Source organism: Lichenostomus cassidix, chromosome 6 (assembly GCF_008360975.1).
Source record: "Lichenostomus cassidix isolate B80296 chromosome 6, HeHo_3.0, whole genome shotgun sequence".
Taxonomy (NCBI): Eukaryota; Metazoa; Chordata; class Aves; order Passeriformes; family Meliphagidae; genus Lichenostomus; species Lichenostomus cassidix.
The window spans coordinates 26,143,294-26,164,337 of NC_139487.1; the positions used below are offsets into that span (position 1 = coordinate 26,143,294).

The 21,044-nt window shown below is 36.4% G+C and overlaps 1 protein-coding gene across 2 annotated transcripts in view; it reads right to left on the bottom strand.

The window, feature by feature from the left end:
* The window catches only part of PARG (poly(ADP-ribose) glycohydrolase), a 60,546-nt gene that overhangs the window by 11,986 nt on the left and 27,516 nt on the right, over window positions 1-21,044 (bottom strand). For both annotated transcript variants that reach the window (XR_014852984.1, XM_085064117.1), the window contains exons 9-13: window positions 19,461-19,618; window positions 8,747-8,826; window positions 7,352-7,412; window positions 6,624-6,699; window positions 4,313-4,460 (exon numbers count right to left, since the gene is read on the bottom strand). Coding sequence is in view for 1 of the 2 variants with exons in the window: in XM_085064117.1 (XP_084920243.1) it covers window positions 4,313-4,460; window positions 6,624-6,699; window positions 7,352-7,412; window positions 8,747-8,826; window positions 19,461-19,618 (523 nt within the window). In the remaining variant the exon portion in view is untranslated. The remainder of the gene's footprint in view (window positions 1-4,312; window positions 4,461-6,623; window positions 6,700-7,351; window positions 7,413-8,746; window positions 8,827-19,460; window positions 19,619-21,044) is intronic.

Consider the following 21,044-nt stretch of genomic DNA (forward strand, 5'->3'; position numbering starts at 1 on the left):
TCAGTGAAACCACAACCTTGGTGTTATTGGCACTGTGCTCTGACCAGCTGAGCTGACTTGTCTGGTGTCATACAGGTATAGTTTGGCACCAACTATAAACAGTAACAGTAGAGAACTGTTAAGCAACCCTTTAATTTGTGACACCAGCTATGCCTACAAATAGAACAGGAAAAAATAGGCTTTAAAGAAATGCAAGCTGACAGCACAAAACATCTGATTACTAAGACAAGAGTACTGCCTAACTATTGCATATATCAAGCAATACCCTGAGAATACAAATGTTTAAATTTAATCTAAGTTTTCCAATCCCTAAATAAAAATACAATTGAAGCCGAAGAATCAAAACCATAAAACTATTAACTTTAAGCCTCACTGACAAGGGAATTTGAATGTGTACTTCCAGTAGTCTCAAGCATAGGAAACAAGCTGTTAAAAACTGTTTAAAATGATGCATATGCATGAAGATATTTTCCCCATTTACCCACACTAATTTTAACTGACAAGACTTATCAATGCTCATTTAACTCATCTGCCCTGTTACCCACTCATCATTTATTTAGTCTAAAAGATTAATCATTCTGAGGGCACACAAATCTCACTCAAGGCTATTTTGAAAAGTTGCTATGCAAAATGAACGGGATGGTAAAGAGATTCCTCACCGAGAGTTCACTTCCTGATAAAAAAAATCATCTCAAAAATGGGGATGACAGAATATGCCTATGTATTCACACATATCCATGCCCTCGGACAAAGGACAACCACAGGCAGCTTCCATATTCAGGAATCAACCTTCTAATTGAATTGTAGGCTATCAGCCTTCACTAAGAGTTTTCTTGACACAGGTAAAATCCAGTTCTCTTGATAATGCTTGGTAAAAGTGTCTGAACACAGAGCAAGAAAAGACAGACAAAAGAAGTATGTGACTCTTCTGAGAGCTTTCTTTAGAGAACCTAGCAAAACTTGCAGCTTCAAAAAGGAAGCATTTCCTTTGGTGTCTTACATGTGGAAAGAAAACTCTAGGTCATCAAGATATTGTACCAGGACAGATTAAATTATGGTCAAAGTATTAAGCTGGCTTTTCCAAGGTTGATTGTTTTCATTAATTTTTATGGAAGTGTAGTGTCTGATGACAACAGCACCAGGAAACAAACAAACAAGCAAATACACACACATTCACACATATATCTATTAAAAAAAAATCAATAATGGAGGAACTCAAAGAAATCACACAAACTCTAAAGTCATGTCCCAGAAACACAAAGTTAATAAAAATCAATGAGTTTTCATAAGTGAAGTACTGGAAACTTGCCAGACAAAAATGATTATTTGACTGGCAACACTTTTGCCTGTGAACTACTGGAATACAAACTTCTGTTGCTGGGAGAACAGAAGCAGTATGGGATAAGCTGGATATGCTAATGGTTCTGGTGAATCCTTTTTCTTCCCATTAAAAAAAATAAAGTGGTTAAAAAAAAAAAGGCAAACCACTAATAAATTCCACCAGAACTTTAAAAACAAGCTACAAAACCTAGAAAAACCTAAAGGCAAAAGAATGTATATGCAAGTACCATTCAAAAATCCATCCTTTGTAATCCTGTAAAAGTTACAACATCAGACAAAAAGTGAAATTGCCAAGTGTTGGTGATTATGGAACCTCACCAACTTAGATTTGCTATTCTTACTAAGAATAAATATACCTTTCTCAGACTCCATAGTCTAGCTTTACATTTGCATATGATCTGTGCAGCATTATAATGCTCCCAGCAATTGGGAAAAACCCCACCATTGTGTTCCTCTAGTATTTCTAATGAGCTAGAAATTATACCCCTGAAGAGGCAGTACCACTAGCACTGAATCAAAAGTAGATGTGAAAATTGCAAGGGTATAAGTTGTGTGGTCACCAACATAAAGGCACAATTAATGGCATAAGTCATGGGAAGGTCCTTCTTTCCCTTTCAATCAGTTCTTCCAATCCTTATCTTGCACCACCATTAGTCTCTGGCTCTCCCAACACTGGCACAATCAGCCTGCTAAATCCAGCTGAAAACCAATTTTCCCCTCTGAGTAAATTTTCAGCCAAACTAATTATCTCATCGCATCTCATCTCATTTGCTGCCTGGGTAATGTGGTCAGAAGTCTCCAAAACTGCCCTGCTAAGATGTGGTCCTGACTGGCCATTGATAGGTCTGTACATTTAAAGCAAACATAGAACACAGCAACATCTGCTCTTAATGCTGCCTGAGTATGTGTGAGCTCAAATAGGGGGAAAAAAAAGACAGAAAAAAAATCTGAATGAAAACCACTCACACTTATTCACAGCTCTACCAGAAATGCAGCTGTGGGAATCTCTGGTGTTGCTGCTGACATTTCTGTAGGGAGATGTCTGTGTTGTAGAACTTGACTGTTTGCATGACCAGTTCCATAGTCATTACAGCAGTGATCTTAGCCAGATACTGTGCAATCACAACAAATCTAATTTATCCCCCAATTTCTTGGACTCCTCCACAAATTTAAGCTACACAATTATACCATTAGGCCACCGAGTCAAGATGCATCACAAAGAATGTACTTTATCAAGAGGATCGTGACATAGAGGAGACTTGGCTAAGAACCAATGTGGAAGAGCTCCAGGGATTAAACAAAAATGATGGAATGGATATTTCCATTAGAGAAGAACTCCGTATCTCAAATACTAATTGCAAAACACTAAAGCACTTAAGAAAACTAAAATGTTGCTGCAGTGAAAAAACATTCTCACCTTTACTTGTCCATGCCAAATCACCATTTTTGTTTGCAGGGGAATGGAAGGTCTTTCAAAACACTAATGTAGTATTTCCCCCAATCAATTATTACCCAGACTAATAGCTGTGCTCTGTTTTTACCCTTCCCAAAAAGGTCTATCCCAGAGGACAGTGCTTAAAATATGTTAATATACTATCATATCCAAAATACAGAACAGAAGTCTCTGATGGCCAAGAATGTTTTTCTGACTCATTTTTTAAAATCACAGAAGCTAATTTATCAAAAACTTTTCACAGAAAAGGCATTAATTCTGGCAGGATGGAAAAACAAAATAAAACACTGCCTTAAAAAGATTATCAAGTATAAGACTTAAAACAAAAGATGCTCTGCCCAGTACAATCAATAACGCAGGACAGAGTAAGACCTGCAAGATTTAAGCTCAAATTTCTACTGTGTATGCACGTGAGAGAAAGAGGTGCTATAGATGGATTTTTCCAAGAAATGTGTTCTAATACCTGCAGAAATTCTTGACTTTCAAGACAGCTTGGGTAACTAAAACCAACATTTTTCCTAGAGCTGACTGAAAAGTATAAATATTGTCTACTATAATATTTACCCAGAGGACCTCTCTGATCATATATTTTTTCTCTATAGTTGCACTTTAGTGTACATAAAGCAGTATTATAGCACCATTTTATTTTTTCAGTCATGAAAAATGCTCACTCGTGTATAGACTCAAGACACACCACACGACCTGGGCTGCTCCAGTTCTTAACAGTGACATTTGCTCTTTTGATGCTAATTGTTTTGATCCAATGGACAATAAAACATTCCAAGCTCTACGACAGAGTGGGAAGTAAAACTAAAAAAACATTTCAGCTAAGCTCTGGACAGACAGGACATCTCCATACACAACCCCTCAGCAACACACTGGAGAAGCAGGTCGTTTTTGATGTAATTAGGAATTCATAACTAACTTACAAGGAACCCAAACATATATGTGGAACTTACAAAATGAGAATCCTTAAGAAACAGTTCCTAACTTTCTACCCTTTTCTAATGGTTGATGATTTTCTACTCTTCCACTTCCTCCCCTTTTAGGTAATCAAAAGGTAGTTCCTCTTTGTAAGAGTGTTCAATCCCACTGATCCCATCAAATGTTACAGATTCCAAAGAGGAACAAAACTCTCCCGTCCCTTAACATAACAAGCATTACCTGCTGATACCTGGGACCAGCTAATAGCTGGTAATTGTGGCTGTTACCTGTATTGCCCAAAAGCATTCTTTAGTTAAACACACCAAGTCCTCAAACACATTTACACAGGATAAAAGAAGTTCTGCTTGCTTTAATTTTTTTTTTATGCTCCTTTCACAAAGTATCTGTGAAACAGTGTCCCTGTGGTGTTAAGAAGTGGGATGAAGTAGGAAACTCTTTGTCAAATGAGTATTGACTTTTCTTTACTGGTTTTTTTATCCTTACAGAATTTAAATGTACTAAACTTCAACTGGAAATGTATTTTGTATCTATAAAACCAGTATTAGATGTGAAACATTTTCTGCAAAGACTAACCTGTGATGATAAGACATTCATTGTGATCCAAGACTTCAGTGATGAGCCTTGATACAATCAGTTCTGGATTGATTAAAAACCGAATTTCTTCTTGTACTAGTCCTGCCCCGGTCACACCACCTCCAACAAAACGGTTTGCAAAATCAACCTAACAAAAATACATTCAGGAGGATTACGATAGGATAAGCAAAAAAAAAAAAAAAAAAAAAAATCCTTTCATTTACCAAGGTAAATAAAATTCTATACAAATGTCAATAGTTCTGTTCAAATTTGCTGCTGTCACTTAAAACTATAAGCAGAGGGACTGATTAGCATGATACCTTTCTCTTTTTTTCATTTAACTTCTCAGAAAACTTAAGACAAGTGAGACATTACACAGCAAAAGAAATTCTGCATCTCAAATGCTCCAAATCCAAGTTTTGTGGGTTTCCCTTGAAGAGGCACATATTTCAGAATAAAACACATTTCAGTAAATGTGAAAGATGAAAACAGCATTCTTTTTAGGGACACTGAAAAATCATTAGGTTGTCCTTTGAAAAGCATTCTGACTCAATTCTGTCTATGCTGAAGCATCTTTAAATTAGCACTGACTCTGTAACAGTTCTATCCCCAAAAAAACATCTTAGGAATTCTCCTTGAAATGTACTAAAAATCTCTTGTGAATTCTCCTTGAAATTCACTTGAAAAAGGCAAATAATTTTGACTTTCTATTTCCGCTTGAAATAGAGAAGCTCTGGACTATTTTTTGCTGCAATAGTACATATTTTGCAAATTACATTTGCATACAGACAACAGTTTTAAAAGGAGTCAGTTTATTCAATAAAGTAATTACTATTCACTCAAATTAACGGCCCATATAAACTTATAATTTTTAAAAGTCGCTTCATCTTTCAGATACTATTAGCTTCTTATTGGTTTTTACTTAGATAGCTGATGAGAGCACAGGTACAGGAGGAGGACAGAAGTTGCTGGGGTGACATGAACACTTGTGCAGATTACAAGCTGACCCAGAAGGCAGAGCCCAAAGCACACCAAGAGACAGCCACTACAGCAGCATGTGTTCCTTTAGCCTATCCTGGAAATACCAACACATTTCAGTTGTTTAAGATTTGTTGACTATGATAAAAAACTTGCCCCAAAGCACTGTAACTGCTGAGTAGCCTCCCCTCAGGCCCATCCTTGTCCCCATGCAAACACCCACCTTATCCTGGACCTCCACTGAGACACATCCCACATGGGGCCATGCCCAGGCCTGTGCTCTGCTGATGCCCAAGTGCTCACCAGATGTCTCTCACTGTCCTTGGTGCCCTAGCTCACCACCTTGCCTTTGTCTGATGGCCACCAGCCAGTCAGCAGGAACTGTTATTGACACCACCCCTGTTCACTGAGGCTGGGGTCACTGGGGACTCCTGCAGCGTCCTGCCTCGGTCATCCTGCTCCCTGCTGGAGTGACTGCTTTTCATCTGAGCAGAGATACTTTGTTTGATAAGACTTGAAACAGCCAGGAGGAAAAATAACATATCCTAGGCAATACTTTTACAGAGTGCAACAAAAGTGGTCATTATTGAGCAATTGCTGAGTTCTTAATAATTTCAGCACACATTTAAGTGCTCAAGTTTTACAAAGTTATGAGACATTTTAAAGTCTGAGCAAAAAGCACTGCAGAAAAAAATAATCTTCTTAGTCTCCCTCCTCCTCTTCCAATGCAATACTTGTCCCTGGCTAAAAAAGTTCTAATTTTACTTTTTTTTTTAAAAACAATTCTACAAGGCAGACTTTATTTTTTTTAAAGAAAAGCAGAAAGCAAACAACTAATTTGAAAACTAAAACGTGTTCTTTCCTATAGATATGGAGAGGACATCCTCCTTATGAATTTCTTTTGCTGACTGGCTCCCAGACTGAAACAGTGGTGCTGGCAGCAGCAAGAAAATCTCCTGGAGCACTGACCTGGTCACTGTCTGGGGCACAAGAATTCTTTTTTTAAATAAACTGAAACTCTTGACAAGTCATCAAGATGGCAGCCAGAATCTTTTATCTTGTCAATCTTTGCTCCTGGCTTGAACCAGAAGACCTGAAGCTGTCTTTTTCTGTCAGCCCTTTCTGTAACAGGTACATGTGCTACCTAGATGAGCTGGAGAACACTGACAGTACTAACACTGCCCAAGGAATTAAATTTGATGGGTTTTTTTACTTCGCATAACATCTTGTCATTAAAGTCAATTGAGGATAAACAAATAACTTTGTTTAGCTGGCAGACCATGAAAGTATGACAAAAACCTTGAAAGCCACATTGACTGTTATATAGACTTACCTGTAGCATACCTTGTCCATTGCTTTCAATGGTGCCTTCATAGGTGACATGCAATCTAGAGAGTTTTTTCTGAGATCTACCATTGAGGAAAAATATTGCACAGAAAGCATAATTTCAGAACCCCCCCAAAAAACCATTAATTTTAAAATAAAACTCACCCAAACCTAAACTTCTTACATACTTTAAACATAAGGTAGTTTAAAAAATAAAAACCAACCCCCTGATGGATTAAAGAAAATATGTTTGCCTTGCAGAAACAATTTGGAAAAGTTTAACATAGTCATTTGCTCAGTTTCTTCACCTTTTACCACAGAACCCCAAATTTGAAATTGAAGTTCAAAGTTTTTCTTGTTCCACATTAACCAGCAACAAAGCTGCAACACTTGTGTTTATGCTCATTATCCGCCATACATCATTATTATTTCCTTAAATGTCACTTCTTAAATCAAGTCATCCATCTCTCTTTTCCCCCACTCCAGCAACAGCACCAAAATATACTACTGTTGTAAAACTTCAACTAAGACTTGTTTGCTTTACAAACAGGGGAATACTCAGGACACAAACTACTTGTGGCAACGCACCCACTTCCCTCTGTATTTCTTTCTGCAACAATTCACAGCAAACATTGTTTTCTGTAGTACTTCCAGACCTGAATCAATTCCACATGAATGACATTCAGTTATCGTGGACTTAGGAAATTTCTTACATTAGCAGGATGTTTGACTTACCTCTCCCAGTCTGGAAACTCCTGGAGACACTGCCTTGTGAACGTCACCAGTCCCGTAGGTTCTACAGGCAAACCAACCCCAAAGGAAAATGTATTAACTGTGGGAGCTTTAGCCCTTAGATTATGCTGACTGGCAAGCTTTGAAAACTACAAACATCATTCTTGGTAGATACCAAGAGATTAACTTTCCTCAAGAGTGACTCTGAATATTCCCCTGACAGCCCATGCTCAAATTGAAGGCAAGTGACATGAAGACCAAAATATTTACTTCTCTTCCCACTTTGCAGTTCGAGTATTTTAGTTTTTCCAGATCTACGGAAAACTATTTCTTAAGTCATTTTCACTTTAACAACGCTAAACACTACTAGAAAGACACAGTAGTTGAAGTAAAATGTGGTGCTTTGGAGAAAAAGAGATTGTGAACCTTTAAAACCAACAACTGTTCAGTGTCAACAGACAATCCAGAGAGCATTCAACCTATGGATGGATGAAGCAGCAGCTCATATTTCCAAGAAAGTCCAACTATGTCAATAAGGATGCAGTGTTAGCAGATTCCAAATCAAGATTACTATAAGGGTACTGCTGCAGATCTGATGTATGTTACTACAGTAAAATCTCCTTCTCCCCAAAAATGCAACAAATAAGCTGTGATGGTTATCACAAAAATAAATCCATTTTTGAAAGCTTATGCAGGTGTACAAATTAGTGGTAATAACAGAAGATCTGATTATGCATTAAATTCTCCAAGAGCAGGAGATACCTCATGTCTTGCTCTTATTTGTTTTATTTGAACTGGGCAAACCTAGAATCAGCTTTGCTTTGGAACAATAGAAGGGAAAAACCTGAAATATCAACACAAGCAGGGGAAAATCCCCCAGAACTACACACATTATAGTCAAAAGACTAAATATGTGTTCTCCAGGAAATCTGAAGCTTGACTCAAAATCTTTAAGCCTGTGATTTTAATGACTGTATATGGTACCAAGTTCCCTCTGCATACTCACTGATGTGGTGAGGCAAGTGGTTGCATATATTACAAGCACTGCATATATATATATTTGTATCTACACAATGTTTTACACACACACTTTTATACGTATATATCTAAATGGGCTAAAAATATATCTATATTTTAGACGTACCTCATATATACATACATACATATTTATAGATATTTATCAGAAGAAATGAAACAGAATGAGCTCTGGGCAAAAAATTTGCTTGCATGCATCATATACATGGTAAAAAGTGCCACTAATATGAATATCAGCGTACTTTGCAAGCTGGCTTTTGTTACATACTTCCATCATGGCTGCATAGCCATTTCTAAATTTAATGGGATTACATTTTTGATGTGTCTACTTTGCAGCTCAAAAAAAAAGAATAAAGGATATACTTTTTTCTGTGACTCTTCTAAAATAGCAGAAAAGAGTCTTAAGTTTCTCAGGCTTTCTTGGTGACCTCCCTTCAAACAATCTGAAAAACAGGAAATAAAAGGAAACAATTAGATATCAGCGATATTGTGCATAGCAATTAGTGCTACTTACTAATTGCAATTTGAGTTTTTGTAACTATTATGCATACATTTCATTAGCCCTGCATTTAAGTGCTGTACTATAGAAAGAACACTCCTATAGAGACAGACCCTCCATAATTCAAGATTTTAGGAGTAAGGAGTTAATACTGACTTGCTGTATTTCTGATGGAGATGCCAAGTCAATGCCTCTCTCACTTGTGCCAATTTTCTAATACCAAGAAATGTAATTTCAATACGAACATTTTGGAAAGCTAACTTATTTGCAACAAATTAAAATGTTTAACAGGCCATTAAGTGACCAAGGGGTAAAAACATGCATGCTGAGTACTCCAAGATCTAAATGTGTTACCCTCCTTTTAGCTCAGTGAGCTGCTCAGAAGTATTAATGCAACCATGTTGCTTTCAAGAGCTGCACTGCATCGGCAGCATTTCTAAAGAAAAGAACCTTCCCCCAACAGAAATGGCTCCATCCACTGGGCTGTTACTGTAATTCTAATAGTCATTTGTACAAAACCAAAGCATTAAAAAGAAGGATCCTATTTTTAGTCATTAAGTGAATGTATTCTTTTAAGGTTAGCTGAAATACTTCTACTGCATCTCATATCTTCCAGCAACTTGAACACGCATTACCTAATTTCACTTCCAGCAGAATGACAAGGCATTGTTATTGGCAACACATAATGGAATTTATCTGGAAGGAAGAACAGCAGTGACTTCAGAAATAATACTCTATGAATAGGAAGTTTACTAAAAGATGTCTGATCCACTGAAAGCCCTGAGGATGTAGGATTTATAAGATTCCTCCCCCACAATAAACAGTCTAAGTAAAGGAATGACACAACATTATTCATTTGTTTCTGTGTAGTGGAATGACAATCTGCCTTTTAAACCAGAATGCTAGGAGGTGAATTGAACTAGATTCAGCAAAGAAGCGAACTAGATTTTTTTCAGCATGGAAAAATGTTTATGGTTATACAGGCTGAAGAGATCAATTGCATCCAAAATCTATACTAAGTCACAGAGGTTCATTTTATTAACTTGTTATTGTTTGAATAGTGAATCAGGACTTTAAGGTAAAGTCCATATTTATACAGTCTATTTTAAAATGGGCCTATATGCAAGTTCTATCAAGGCCTTGAGCTTGCACAGAAAAAAAGGAATTCCTAAAAGGAGTTACTGTGTGCATCTGTGTCCAGGTGTTAACGAAATTACCTCCAACCTCTTATCTGGAAGCCTTGTTTGGTATGAAGCTTTTGAACTGATTAATTTATCTATCTGCTTGTTCATGCCTTTTTAATTTTTTTGCCTCTTTACATCAAAGCGACATCTTGCTTCCATTGCACACTCTCAGGAGAGAGATCCTCACATCACAAAGGCAATATGTGATTTGGTATAAACAGCAGGCTGGGCAGGAAAGGTGCAGAACTTGAAAACTGTGCCTGAAGTAAGTCAGATCAAGGTAAAACCAGTCATATTTGTGAATGCAACAGGAAAAGCAAGTGATATTTACATGATTCAAAAACGGCCTGGCCTACCCCATTAATTTAACTGAGGACATAACATGGCAAAGTTACAAACCCCTTAACCTTGAACCTTATTTCTGAAATAATAAATTAGGCAAAATTATGAAAATTTTATTTTTGAAACAAATATTTTAAAGAATAAAGCTATATGAAGGCATCACTAAGATATTAAATCAAATTCTTCTTCAAGTGCTGAGACATAGATCGTACTGAAAAATCACCCAAAAATCTAAGTGGAAACCATGTAATTTCCTGACAGAACCACCTAAGGCCAAAACCCATTCATTTCAATTAAAGAACTCATCCAAATGAAGTGCACTGTAAATCAAATGCAAAGCACTGCAAGTCTACTTTCAGGTGAAGTAATTGAAATCTTACTGGCACCTGCATATGTAAGCTGTTTTTCTTTGTACAGGACATTCCCACTGCCATAGAGTAACTTGATTTATCAGCTACAGGAGCTGAGAAAGCTCCCAGGACTGATCACCAAACACAGATGCAAATTCATCTCTAGCTCTCCAGTCAAGTCAGGGTAGTAAAAATGTTAATCAAACAGAACACCTCCACAGTGATACATTTAAGCATTCGAGGCCAGAGATTTTAAAACATAAGGAAGTAGATTGCGAGCTTTGTGTTTATGACATTGTAGATTGTTAAAGTCATTGTGGCTAAATGAAAAACCTTTCCTAGCAAATATTCAGACACTTAATTGTTTGGAAGAGAAATCCGATAGATGAGAAATAAAGTAACAAAAATAGTAAGAATGATATTGGGAAAATGCAAAACAACTGTCAGTAAACACACAGTAAAGTTACATGGCAATAGTTTATACCATTTCAACAACTATTACAAAAACAGGTGCACTTTTTTGCATTAGCATTTTCCTAGAAATTTTGAGGCGGAAAAAAAGTGCCATCAATATTCTGGTTTTTGCAGTCTTGACTGCAAACTCAAAACTGTCCTATTTGCAGCCAACATTTCCACCTTCTAAAGCTGAAGCCAAAAGCTCTAAAGAACCTGTTCCCAAATCCTTCCAGCGAGGTAAGTGGACTTCAAACCTGCAAGGAACTTCAATGGATCTGTTGTAAATGATGCAAGAGAAAAAGGATTTAAGAACATTAAGTGCTTCACAAAAGTGACCTAGGCATGCCCAGAGTTTACTGGGGAAAATTTGAACCAGCTTAAGTAAACAGTTCCAAAATATATTGTTTCTGATTAAGGTAAAATGAAAATACAGTATTTACTTGTAAAATTTAATTTCCAAGGAGCCAAATTGCTCCTGTGATTTTACTTTAAGAACTGGCTCCAGCAGGAGCCATTACAATCACGTGATTTAATCTTCCAGTTAAATAATTTCATAATGATATTTCCATATCCAGACTGGGCTTCCTCTGAATGTTTCTTTTCAAAGAGGATAATCATGTCTTTACATTTAAGTTGGAACCTATTGTAAGATTCAGAAAGGTGTACACACTGTAACAATATGTCAAAATTTGCAGTATGGCTCATAATTGAAAGAGTAATTCCCATTCATAAATCCATGGCATTGCACAGGTACTCTTCGCAGAAGTGTAGATACACAATTTTGGACTTGAGATCCCTACAATTAATCATGTGTACTTTTTCCTCAACTACCCCCCAGGCACTAATAAGTGCCTTTTCCATTATTACTGGAGTTGAAGACACACTTGTGTTGTTTCTTACATTTTAGCATGATCTCACTAAAGATAACATAACATCTAAGCAAGTACAAGTATTTCACTAAGACCTCATCTTCTCCTACAAATAAAACTCAAAGAAGGACTAACACAGAAGTCATATGGATAGATGAAATTCACCCAGTAAAGGGACTGAGCGGGGGAAAGGATGGAAAGTTAAGGCAGAAATGAAAATACTGAATAGACATTTCCTTCAACCTCAACAACAGAGCTAATCACTGAACAGTTTTAGTCTAAGCTATTAGTTGACAAAACACTTGGAAAAGAGAATAAACCAAATATCTTGATTTTTCTATCTTGCTTCATTTCAAGCATATGCTTACCTGATGTATATATATACACATGTAGGGGTGGAAATAATATGCTTAAGTACGTTACTGTCAAACCTTTATTGTCCTCCATACAATTGAGGGCTATTTTGATTAAATGGCTGAGAACCCTCAGTTGCTGAGCATCCTCAATGGGAACCACTGAAATTTCATGCTGATACACAGCACCCTTAAGGAAAAACTAATTCAATGTTGAATGGTCCAATAACCTCATCATTTAGGATGGCATTAGTTGCACTGGGGAGCACATAGGAGACATCTCTTTTATCTGTCTCATGCAATTCCCAACCTCTTGGAATTAAAAAAGTGGTGTTCCAGGAACAAACGAGAAATACAAAACTCTTTTTCAAAAATAGTATCATATTTGTAATGAAGTATTTTTTGAGCTTTGACTTCCAGTACTAACCACAGCTTATCAAAACACTGCTTCAAAAGGATTCTTTCACAGTATGATTTGACATTTTTTATTCAATTGTGCTCAAGGCAACCTTAGTCACATTCACATTAAGGACTGCCTATAGATGCTAGTGTATCTAAGGTCAAGGAAAGCTGTATGCATTACTGTGCACAGAGAGAGAAGATGTAAGGTTTGGAATCTTGCCATGTAAGATTTGGAATGTGTATTTAATTATGTGTGCTTATCACACAATTGCATGGGACAGAGAACAATTTCATTCTTTAAATATATGAAAGCAAGTCTGCTTACCATGTAGGAATAATCTGAATTACATTAATTACCCATATTCTTTGCCCCAAGTATTTTCTGAAAAAACTGTTTTGGTTGATTTTTATTGGGTGGGAATCCCCCAACACAGAAACATGTATCTGCCTTTTACAATGGGAATTTTAAATAACTAAAGCTTCACTTCAGTGAAAAAGATAGGAGATAGGACCACCCAAGGACTTTTAATGAAAAATGGAGCTGCAACAAGTGTTTATTTCACCTTTACCTCATCTTTTCTAATTTTTTGTGTTTTATAATGCAGTATATTAGTAAAGTAGCACATATATGTAATTCCTAAGTAAATAAATACGAATACACATGGTGCATGATCAAAAAGGTTTGGAGACCACTGCCCTAGACAGCTTTAAATATTTAAACATCAATTATGTAATGTAAGATGAGGAAACCTTAGTAAATTTAAAATGGGGCATTCTCACATACAATATAAATATAAACCCTTACTAGAAAATCCTGCAGTCATCGAAAATACTTTAAGTGAGAATTAGAAGGAAAACTATTTAGAATATCACAACTTCACTTTATGAAATTTGGACTTAATGGAAATCAAAAGCAGAATAATCCAAATGAGAAATTCCTTCCAGAGAGATGAAAAGCAGGCAAATTAACTATTCCTCTGACAAAACAAAAGGAAATGCCACAGGAATTGCCCCTTGCCACAGGAAAGAGAGCACAACCTTACACAAGTCAGATACAGCAACATCCGTTCTGCTTTTCTGGTGCCTGGTGTGTGCCTCTTCCACTTAACATGAATTCTATCTTTCTGTATTAAAACTGCCTTCCTTCTCTCTGCTTATAAAGGACAGAATTTAAAGTTTTCTAATTTCCTTCCTATCAAGTAAGAGAAAAACAAAACATTCAATATTTCAACCTCATGGGCAATTTCTTATTTACTGTGATGTGTCATAGGTACAAGCTGTCGTCATCTGAGAAGTTATTGAAGAACATTGCACTATTCAACAACCTTACACTGAATTAGAATTTCACCTCTAGATTAAATAATGACTTTTAAGATGTGTGCAAACAAAAAAAATGGAGCAACGTTATTTTTTTGGGAAATCTAGATGCAAAAAACTATCTTTCATCTCAGACACTCCCATATACTCACATCTCTCTGTGCTTTTCATTTTGTAGTTCTGTTTATTGTGGCAAGTAACTTGGAGCATTACAAATCTGTTTTAGCAAAAGGTTTTTGTGATTTATGAGTCTTGAAATACATCAGGTTGATATCTGACCTTGATGAAATGATAAGATGCTAACTGCAAGTACTCAACACCAGGGAATAGCAGGGTAAAATGTTTTACCCTGGGGACCTAAAACAAAGGACAGCCAACAGCGTGGTACAAGTAAGTTCTGGACTACATGACTACGCTTACTGAGCTAAATAAAATTCAGATTCAATACTGTTTTAATCACTACAGCAAAGTAGTGTCCTTTTGAAGTTGTCTATTAAAGAGTATTTTCACATTTACCAAACACAAATGTTGATTTAAATGTTTTTACAGAAAATTATACTCTACTTAAAATAATCCATCCAAGGCTAATCAGTTCACATGCCCAAAGCAGGCATAACAGAATGAGTTTTGTAGGATCAGTGTCCTTTAACTCAGAAAATCTAGAACCACTTATCAGCGAAGCAATACATCTCAGTCCAAACCAAGTTCTTTCAAAGTCATTAGATAATTTATTCCCCAGAGAATATTCATTAGTGTTGTGAAATTGATGTTGTTTATGGAGAGATAATTGCATTACTGCTAAATTAGATTTCAATTCTCCTGCATAAATGTACCATACAGTTTCCCATTTCCTTTCATATATTATATATTCCATAAAAGAAATATATCTTAACTAGTGTGTTTTTCTCCTCATTTCCAATCACTTGAAATTACTTTAAAGGTTTGTTTGATAAAGATGAAGAAATTCAGTCCTAGTGGAATACTGGTGGTTTCAGACCAGAGCATCCACTAAAACATGTGCCAGAAGATCCACCAGGTTTATGTTATTAGACTTACTGCCTTCAGTCATGAATTCAACCCCAGTGGCTTTAATGGGAGCTATCCCATCTGCAGTTTACCTATGGAGTTTTTGAACAAGGAAAATGGAAGAGTTCTAACTTGGCACAACAGCTAAAAGAGATCTGTAACAGGTTTAAGACACAGCAGAAGCAAAGCAGGCCCTTGACAAACCTGTGTCCTTTCTCAAATACTAACTCAAGACTGCAGACATTTTTCCTCACATTTTACTTTCACATATAACCAAACTTGACATTTTCCTAAATTACCAAATTCTATAGTGTCTATAGTGTAATTACCACCATCACCACAATCATCTATTTTAAACCCTGCAACCAACATCATAAACATAGAGAGTCAATGCAATTCAGGCTCTACATTCAACCAGACCAAAACTACAAGAAAAATTCATCAATAAGATAAATAAAATGGCCAATTCTTTTATTTCTTTCTTTTGTGATGGGTTATTTGTGATGGGTTATTTTTGCCTAAAGCTGCCCAATTTATTGTCACCATACATACTATAGTACTCTTTTTTAAAAAGAAAAATTGAACACTCTAAATTTAGCCTGCTATTTTGAACAGAAGCAATATTTTATGCTATTTGGTATGATCTAATGTTTGGCCACTGAATTGATGTCATTCTATCTACCAGAATTCATAAATATTAAAGCTCATAAACTACAAATTCCATTTAATCAACTATATTTGACATGAATTATGTTATTAAAATGACTTAAGACTCATAATGGGCTCATCCTTGCCAAGCAAAAAAGGGAAGAATTCAATTAAATTACTGAGTATTTAATTATACACAGGTGACTTTCAGTCACTAGCAAGATGAGAAACCAAAATGGACAGTCAGTGTCACAACACACCATTTAACCAAGTGCTTCAGTGCCAAAAGAGGAATGGCCACTTTTATTCTCCTCTCATTTGGCAAGACTAACAGGCAGGAGAGGAGAGGTAAACCATAGATTATGTGTTGCTATTTAACACATACAACAGCCTTCCTCCCAGTCAGTTGCACTTACGTGTCTACGAGTAAATTTTAAACTATCTTGCACTGACTGTCTTGTTTTGTCAAACAGGTTTGTATCTTGCAGGGAGTAGGGGTGGAACTTACAATAGGGTAGTTAATACCACATAAAAACCTGAAGCAAGGACAAGACTGGGAGGAAAGAGGGGAAAAAACATCATTTAAATATAAAAAACAATGATTTTATAGTGTATAAAAAGGTGCTAATGGTTAAGGCTGCATAAAGTGAACTGATAAAAGACTGCTGTGTAAAATCAAAAACACAAGACAACTTACACAGCTGTGTTTCTAACTTAGAAGTCACAAATTTCAGTTTTTCAGTCTCCCGGATTTGCGGGGAGGAGTGGGAGACTTCTATATGAATATAGATAGGACATGGATAAAGGAAACAAGGAACACCACCTTTGCTAAAGAAAAAGCCCTCAAATGCTAGCATCCATGCAGTCAGTAATTTGGCTTTGTTAGGGAACAACAGCAGATTATTTTTGATACCTAAAGACCAAAGTCATTCATTCACAGTCATGCAGCAGATGAATTATGCTGAGGACAGAACTGAAAAAAGCTACAGACTATAATACTGTAGGGACAAAAGGTTGCTGTGTGAACAATCTGTTATGCCCATCCCTGAGCAGACAGAGCAGAGCAGCAGCCTCCAAAGCCTTTACATCAAAACATGGTTATAAACAGGAAAAAAAAGTCACAAATATTTTAACTTCAGTCACTGCTTACTGCCTTTTGAATCCATCCAGCTTCCCAAAAAGCCTTTTTTAAAAAGCTGAAAATACACACTGTGGTGAACCAAACCCTGTCATCTTTACAAGGCTGAAACAATAGCTGAAAACATGACAGTTTACTCTGTCCTTGCTACTAAAGTAACTTTGCAGGGCAGGAAAATACCAGGTTGACAGGAAGACAAAAGACATAAGATATTCTCCATCCTCCTTCTCCCCCCTCATTTTAGATTTTAACTAAGTCACATTATATACACTAGCAGAAAACTGTACTGTCTAGTGGTACTCTCTCACCAACTCTTCAATTTCCTTTTGCTTTTATCCTACCAGCCCCACTCTCACTGGCAGATTCCCTCAAATTTTATCCACTGCCTGTAACACCTCGTATTCTACTTCACTAATCTGCTTATCACCAAATTCAAAACACGGGAGGTGTAAGGGTATGGATTTGGTGCAATAAATGGTTAAGTGAAAAAAGGGACTGGAAAAGGAAACTGTACTTATCTAATAAATGCATAAATTGGCAAACACTGAGGAAGAGCCACTTTTAATCCTTAATAACCAGAGGACATTAGCTTCCTTTCTTTTCTCCAGTTTGGCAATAATATCGTTGTTCTTGCACAAATAAAAGTGGCTTTCTACCCTATGTGACTAGAAGCTGAGCATTGCCTCATACATAATGCAAAAGGAAGGCCTGATGGTTGTCTGCTGTATTCCCCCTCTAAACAACATCATTGGAACTTACTATGAGAGCACCAGGAAGCTCAGTCAGAAAACAATGTTGGATTGACTGGAATAGAGCAGAAAATTCTCAATGGTTAATACTTTATACTGGTCATTCTTTGAGTCTAAGACAGGAAAATATTTACCCAATAATTTGCCAAGGCTTTTTTATTTAGAAGTAGTTTGCAATATTATGCCCTGAGTCGACCACAAGTAGTGCAATGTACTACTGTGACCTTACATACTCTGCAATGTTCATAGAGGAGAATATGAATGTACTCCAGTTATTCAACAGCATTTTATTCTGTAGTTAGTAAGAAATTATCCAACTTGTAAAATTTAACTGCTTGGTTTATAAAATGTTTAAGTTACAACTAAAATCAGTAAAGACCTTTAAAAGTACCAAAAAATACAGCTAGAAGTGTGCAGTCAAACAGAGCTTTTTTCCCAGACCTTTCACTGTCCTCTTTCACTGCTCTGAACATCCATGTTTTTTAATGCATCAATGGTACTTTTCATTTATTTGTTCTTAGGAACTACTGGTACAAAAATACACTGAATTGTATGGCATAATAATGCCCACCCACACTTCTCTTCCATAACCCACAGTACTCTTGGGATAAACACCAAGACAGTGACTCTGGCCTCTCTTCTGAAACACACAGCATAGATAAACCTGTGATAGCCCTTAAAGGCAGCAGCCACCAAAACCATTAGTATTAGTACATTGTACAATTATACCATTATTAGTACATTGGCATGCCTGACAATTTATTCTGGGAAGTTCTAGTCTAACACAGCTCTTATAATACAAACACCCAAGTGTGCTGGATCACAGGCAACACTATTTTTATATTTCGTCTCAGCTGTCAGAGCACATACACTACATCTGTTAACAGTGGGGAATAAGCAAAACTCTAGATAATAATCTATCCAAGCTCCAGCCCAATAAACTTTCCACTGATCTACACAGACTTGTATGGAAGTGCCAAGAAACAATGACCTCGTATTTCTAATCTACAAGCCCATGTGAACAATAATATTCTGCAGCAGAAAACGTCTCCACCCACTTCCCTTATTTAAAATTGAAATAAGCATATTTAAATTATAAAAAAGATGTGAAGAAAAATTGCTAATAAAATCTGTTTCTAAGTTAGCACTAAGAAAAAAACCAGTAAATGTTTGCTTAGACATCAGAGTATCTTTAAGTACATTTTTACTGTGGCCTTCTTAGGCTAACTTGTAGCAAAAAGGAAACATGCAGCTATACAACATTCTTAAAATAATGGTATAGATGCTGAAGAATGAAGTCTTATTGATCTGACTTAATGTGCAGATCACCACTGATGGTACAGGAGACAACAGAAATGTGGCTAGGGAAACACCAACCTTTAATTTTAATACACACAGAACAATTTAAGCACAACTAAAATATACCATTTGCAGATGATTGGCTTATGAGGAGGTAGAGAATAGTATCAAATCTAATTATGCCAGAGCAAGAGTGTGTCTGTGCATGCTCATGCACAAAAAGAAATTTGGAATATTAATAATATCTTCCTGTGCACAAGATCCTTTCTTACATAGATGCACAGAACTCAGAGGTAATCGGAAAAAAGACAAAAAGAAAAAAGACTAATTTTAACAAAAGTGAAATTAGTGACAGAAATGTAAAACAAATGAGTTTCTCCCTAAATAACAACAACAATACTTTCATGGCAGATTTATCCGGTTCATTGACTGCCAAGTGCCATACCTGTTGAAGTTAATGTCTGGATAACTAGAATACTCAGACTTCATCTTTGCATTGCGACGTGGAAAAGTACAGAAGAAAGCATTGGCCAGAAAACTGGCGATCTGTTCCTGTGACATTGTGACGGAGTGATTCATCTTTTGTTTCAGCAGAGGTATTGGCTAGCAACAAAAGAAGTGAGGGGGAGGAAGGGGCAGGGGAGAAAGGAGGGAAGGAGAGAGAAAAATAATTAGCTTACCCTTTTTGAAAGAAAAAACAGAAGCACAAAATTGCATTTGTTATATTAGAGTAAGAGTAATTTAGGCCATTGGTAAAGCCTTTAATCAGCAGCACCGTTAAAGTCAAGAACAGTTTTTCAAGACAATTCAGAAAGGGCTTGCCTGGCAAACTGCAGATTTCTAATCAATAATAAAAAGAAAGATCAGGAAAACACAACTTATCAAACAAAACCATCGGGAATGGAGGGGAAAAAAATAGATGGGACGTTGCAAATCCTGGGCAGTGTTAAAAACTGAAAGAAAAATCCACTTTCAATAGCTGTATAGTTAGGAACCCTTAGGGAATGCTTTCAGCTACAATGACCATGCTTTAAATTTTACAAAGAAACAAGGAAGTCATGCCACAGATCATAACTCTATGACTTGCTTTGAAATTTTTTTCCATCCCACTTGAAGAAATAACACTGATGGTATTTGTAGAAAGTGTGTAATTATCCATTCTGTTATAGTCAGAATGAACAAAAAGCTCAGCTTCACTCTGGTCTTCAATTTGAAGTTTTATTTTACTCTGGTCAGGGTTTTCTTAATATGGAAAGAAATGAAGGGGCAGAGGGAATAAAAATCTCCCCAACTTGAAGCATTATACAATTTTCATTTGATCAGGCATTAGCCTACTGATTTGGAACTTTGGCTCACAACATTCATGGCATTTTATTTATTTTTTTAATTATGTAATAATATGGAGCATGGCAGGGGTACATCATTCTGACTGCTATGGAGCCCAGTAACAATTACAATGTACCCACTTGACAGGACAAAGAGAACACAGTTTTCACCTCCTTCCAAAATTCTCAGCCATCATCATTAGCCTAGCTCCAGTACAGCTGTTCATCCTTCTAGCTGTGCATACAGAAACTGCTGTTGATTTAGATTGTTGAATACACAGCCCTGTCTACTCCAAAAAACAAATGAGTTTTCCTTCATTCTTATAATTACTACATTCACGTTCACTGAATGTCATTCTGTCTTCTTCTGGCTACTTAATTAACAAGCTATATTATGATGTCTGAAGTCACACAGCTAGAGGGGGAAAAAAGCTTGAGAAGCTCACTCCAATAAGTTCTACAAACCTCTAAAAATAGAGTATATTGGATACTGTTATATTGGAACAAATTTATCTTTATGTATAACCAGAAAAAAGAGTTTGACAGGGATCTTCACAATTTACATTGCCTAGCAATATATGATCTTTACAAAAGGCATTAGTGCATGAACTTGCAAGTCTTGTGCTTGACTTTGTGTTCAGAAACTTCCTAGCGTTCTCAAACAACTTCCCTCATGGAGTTACCAGCAAAAAAAAAAGTAAGAA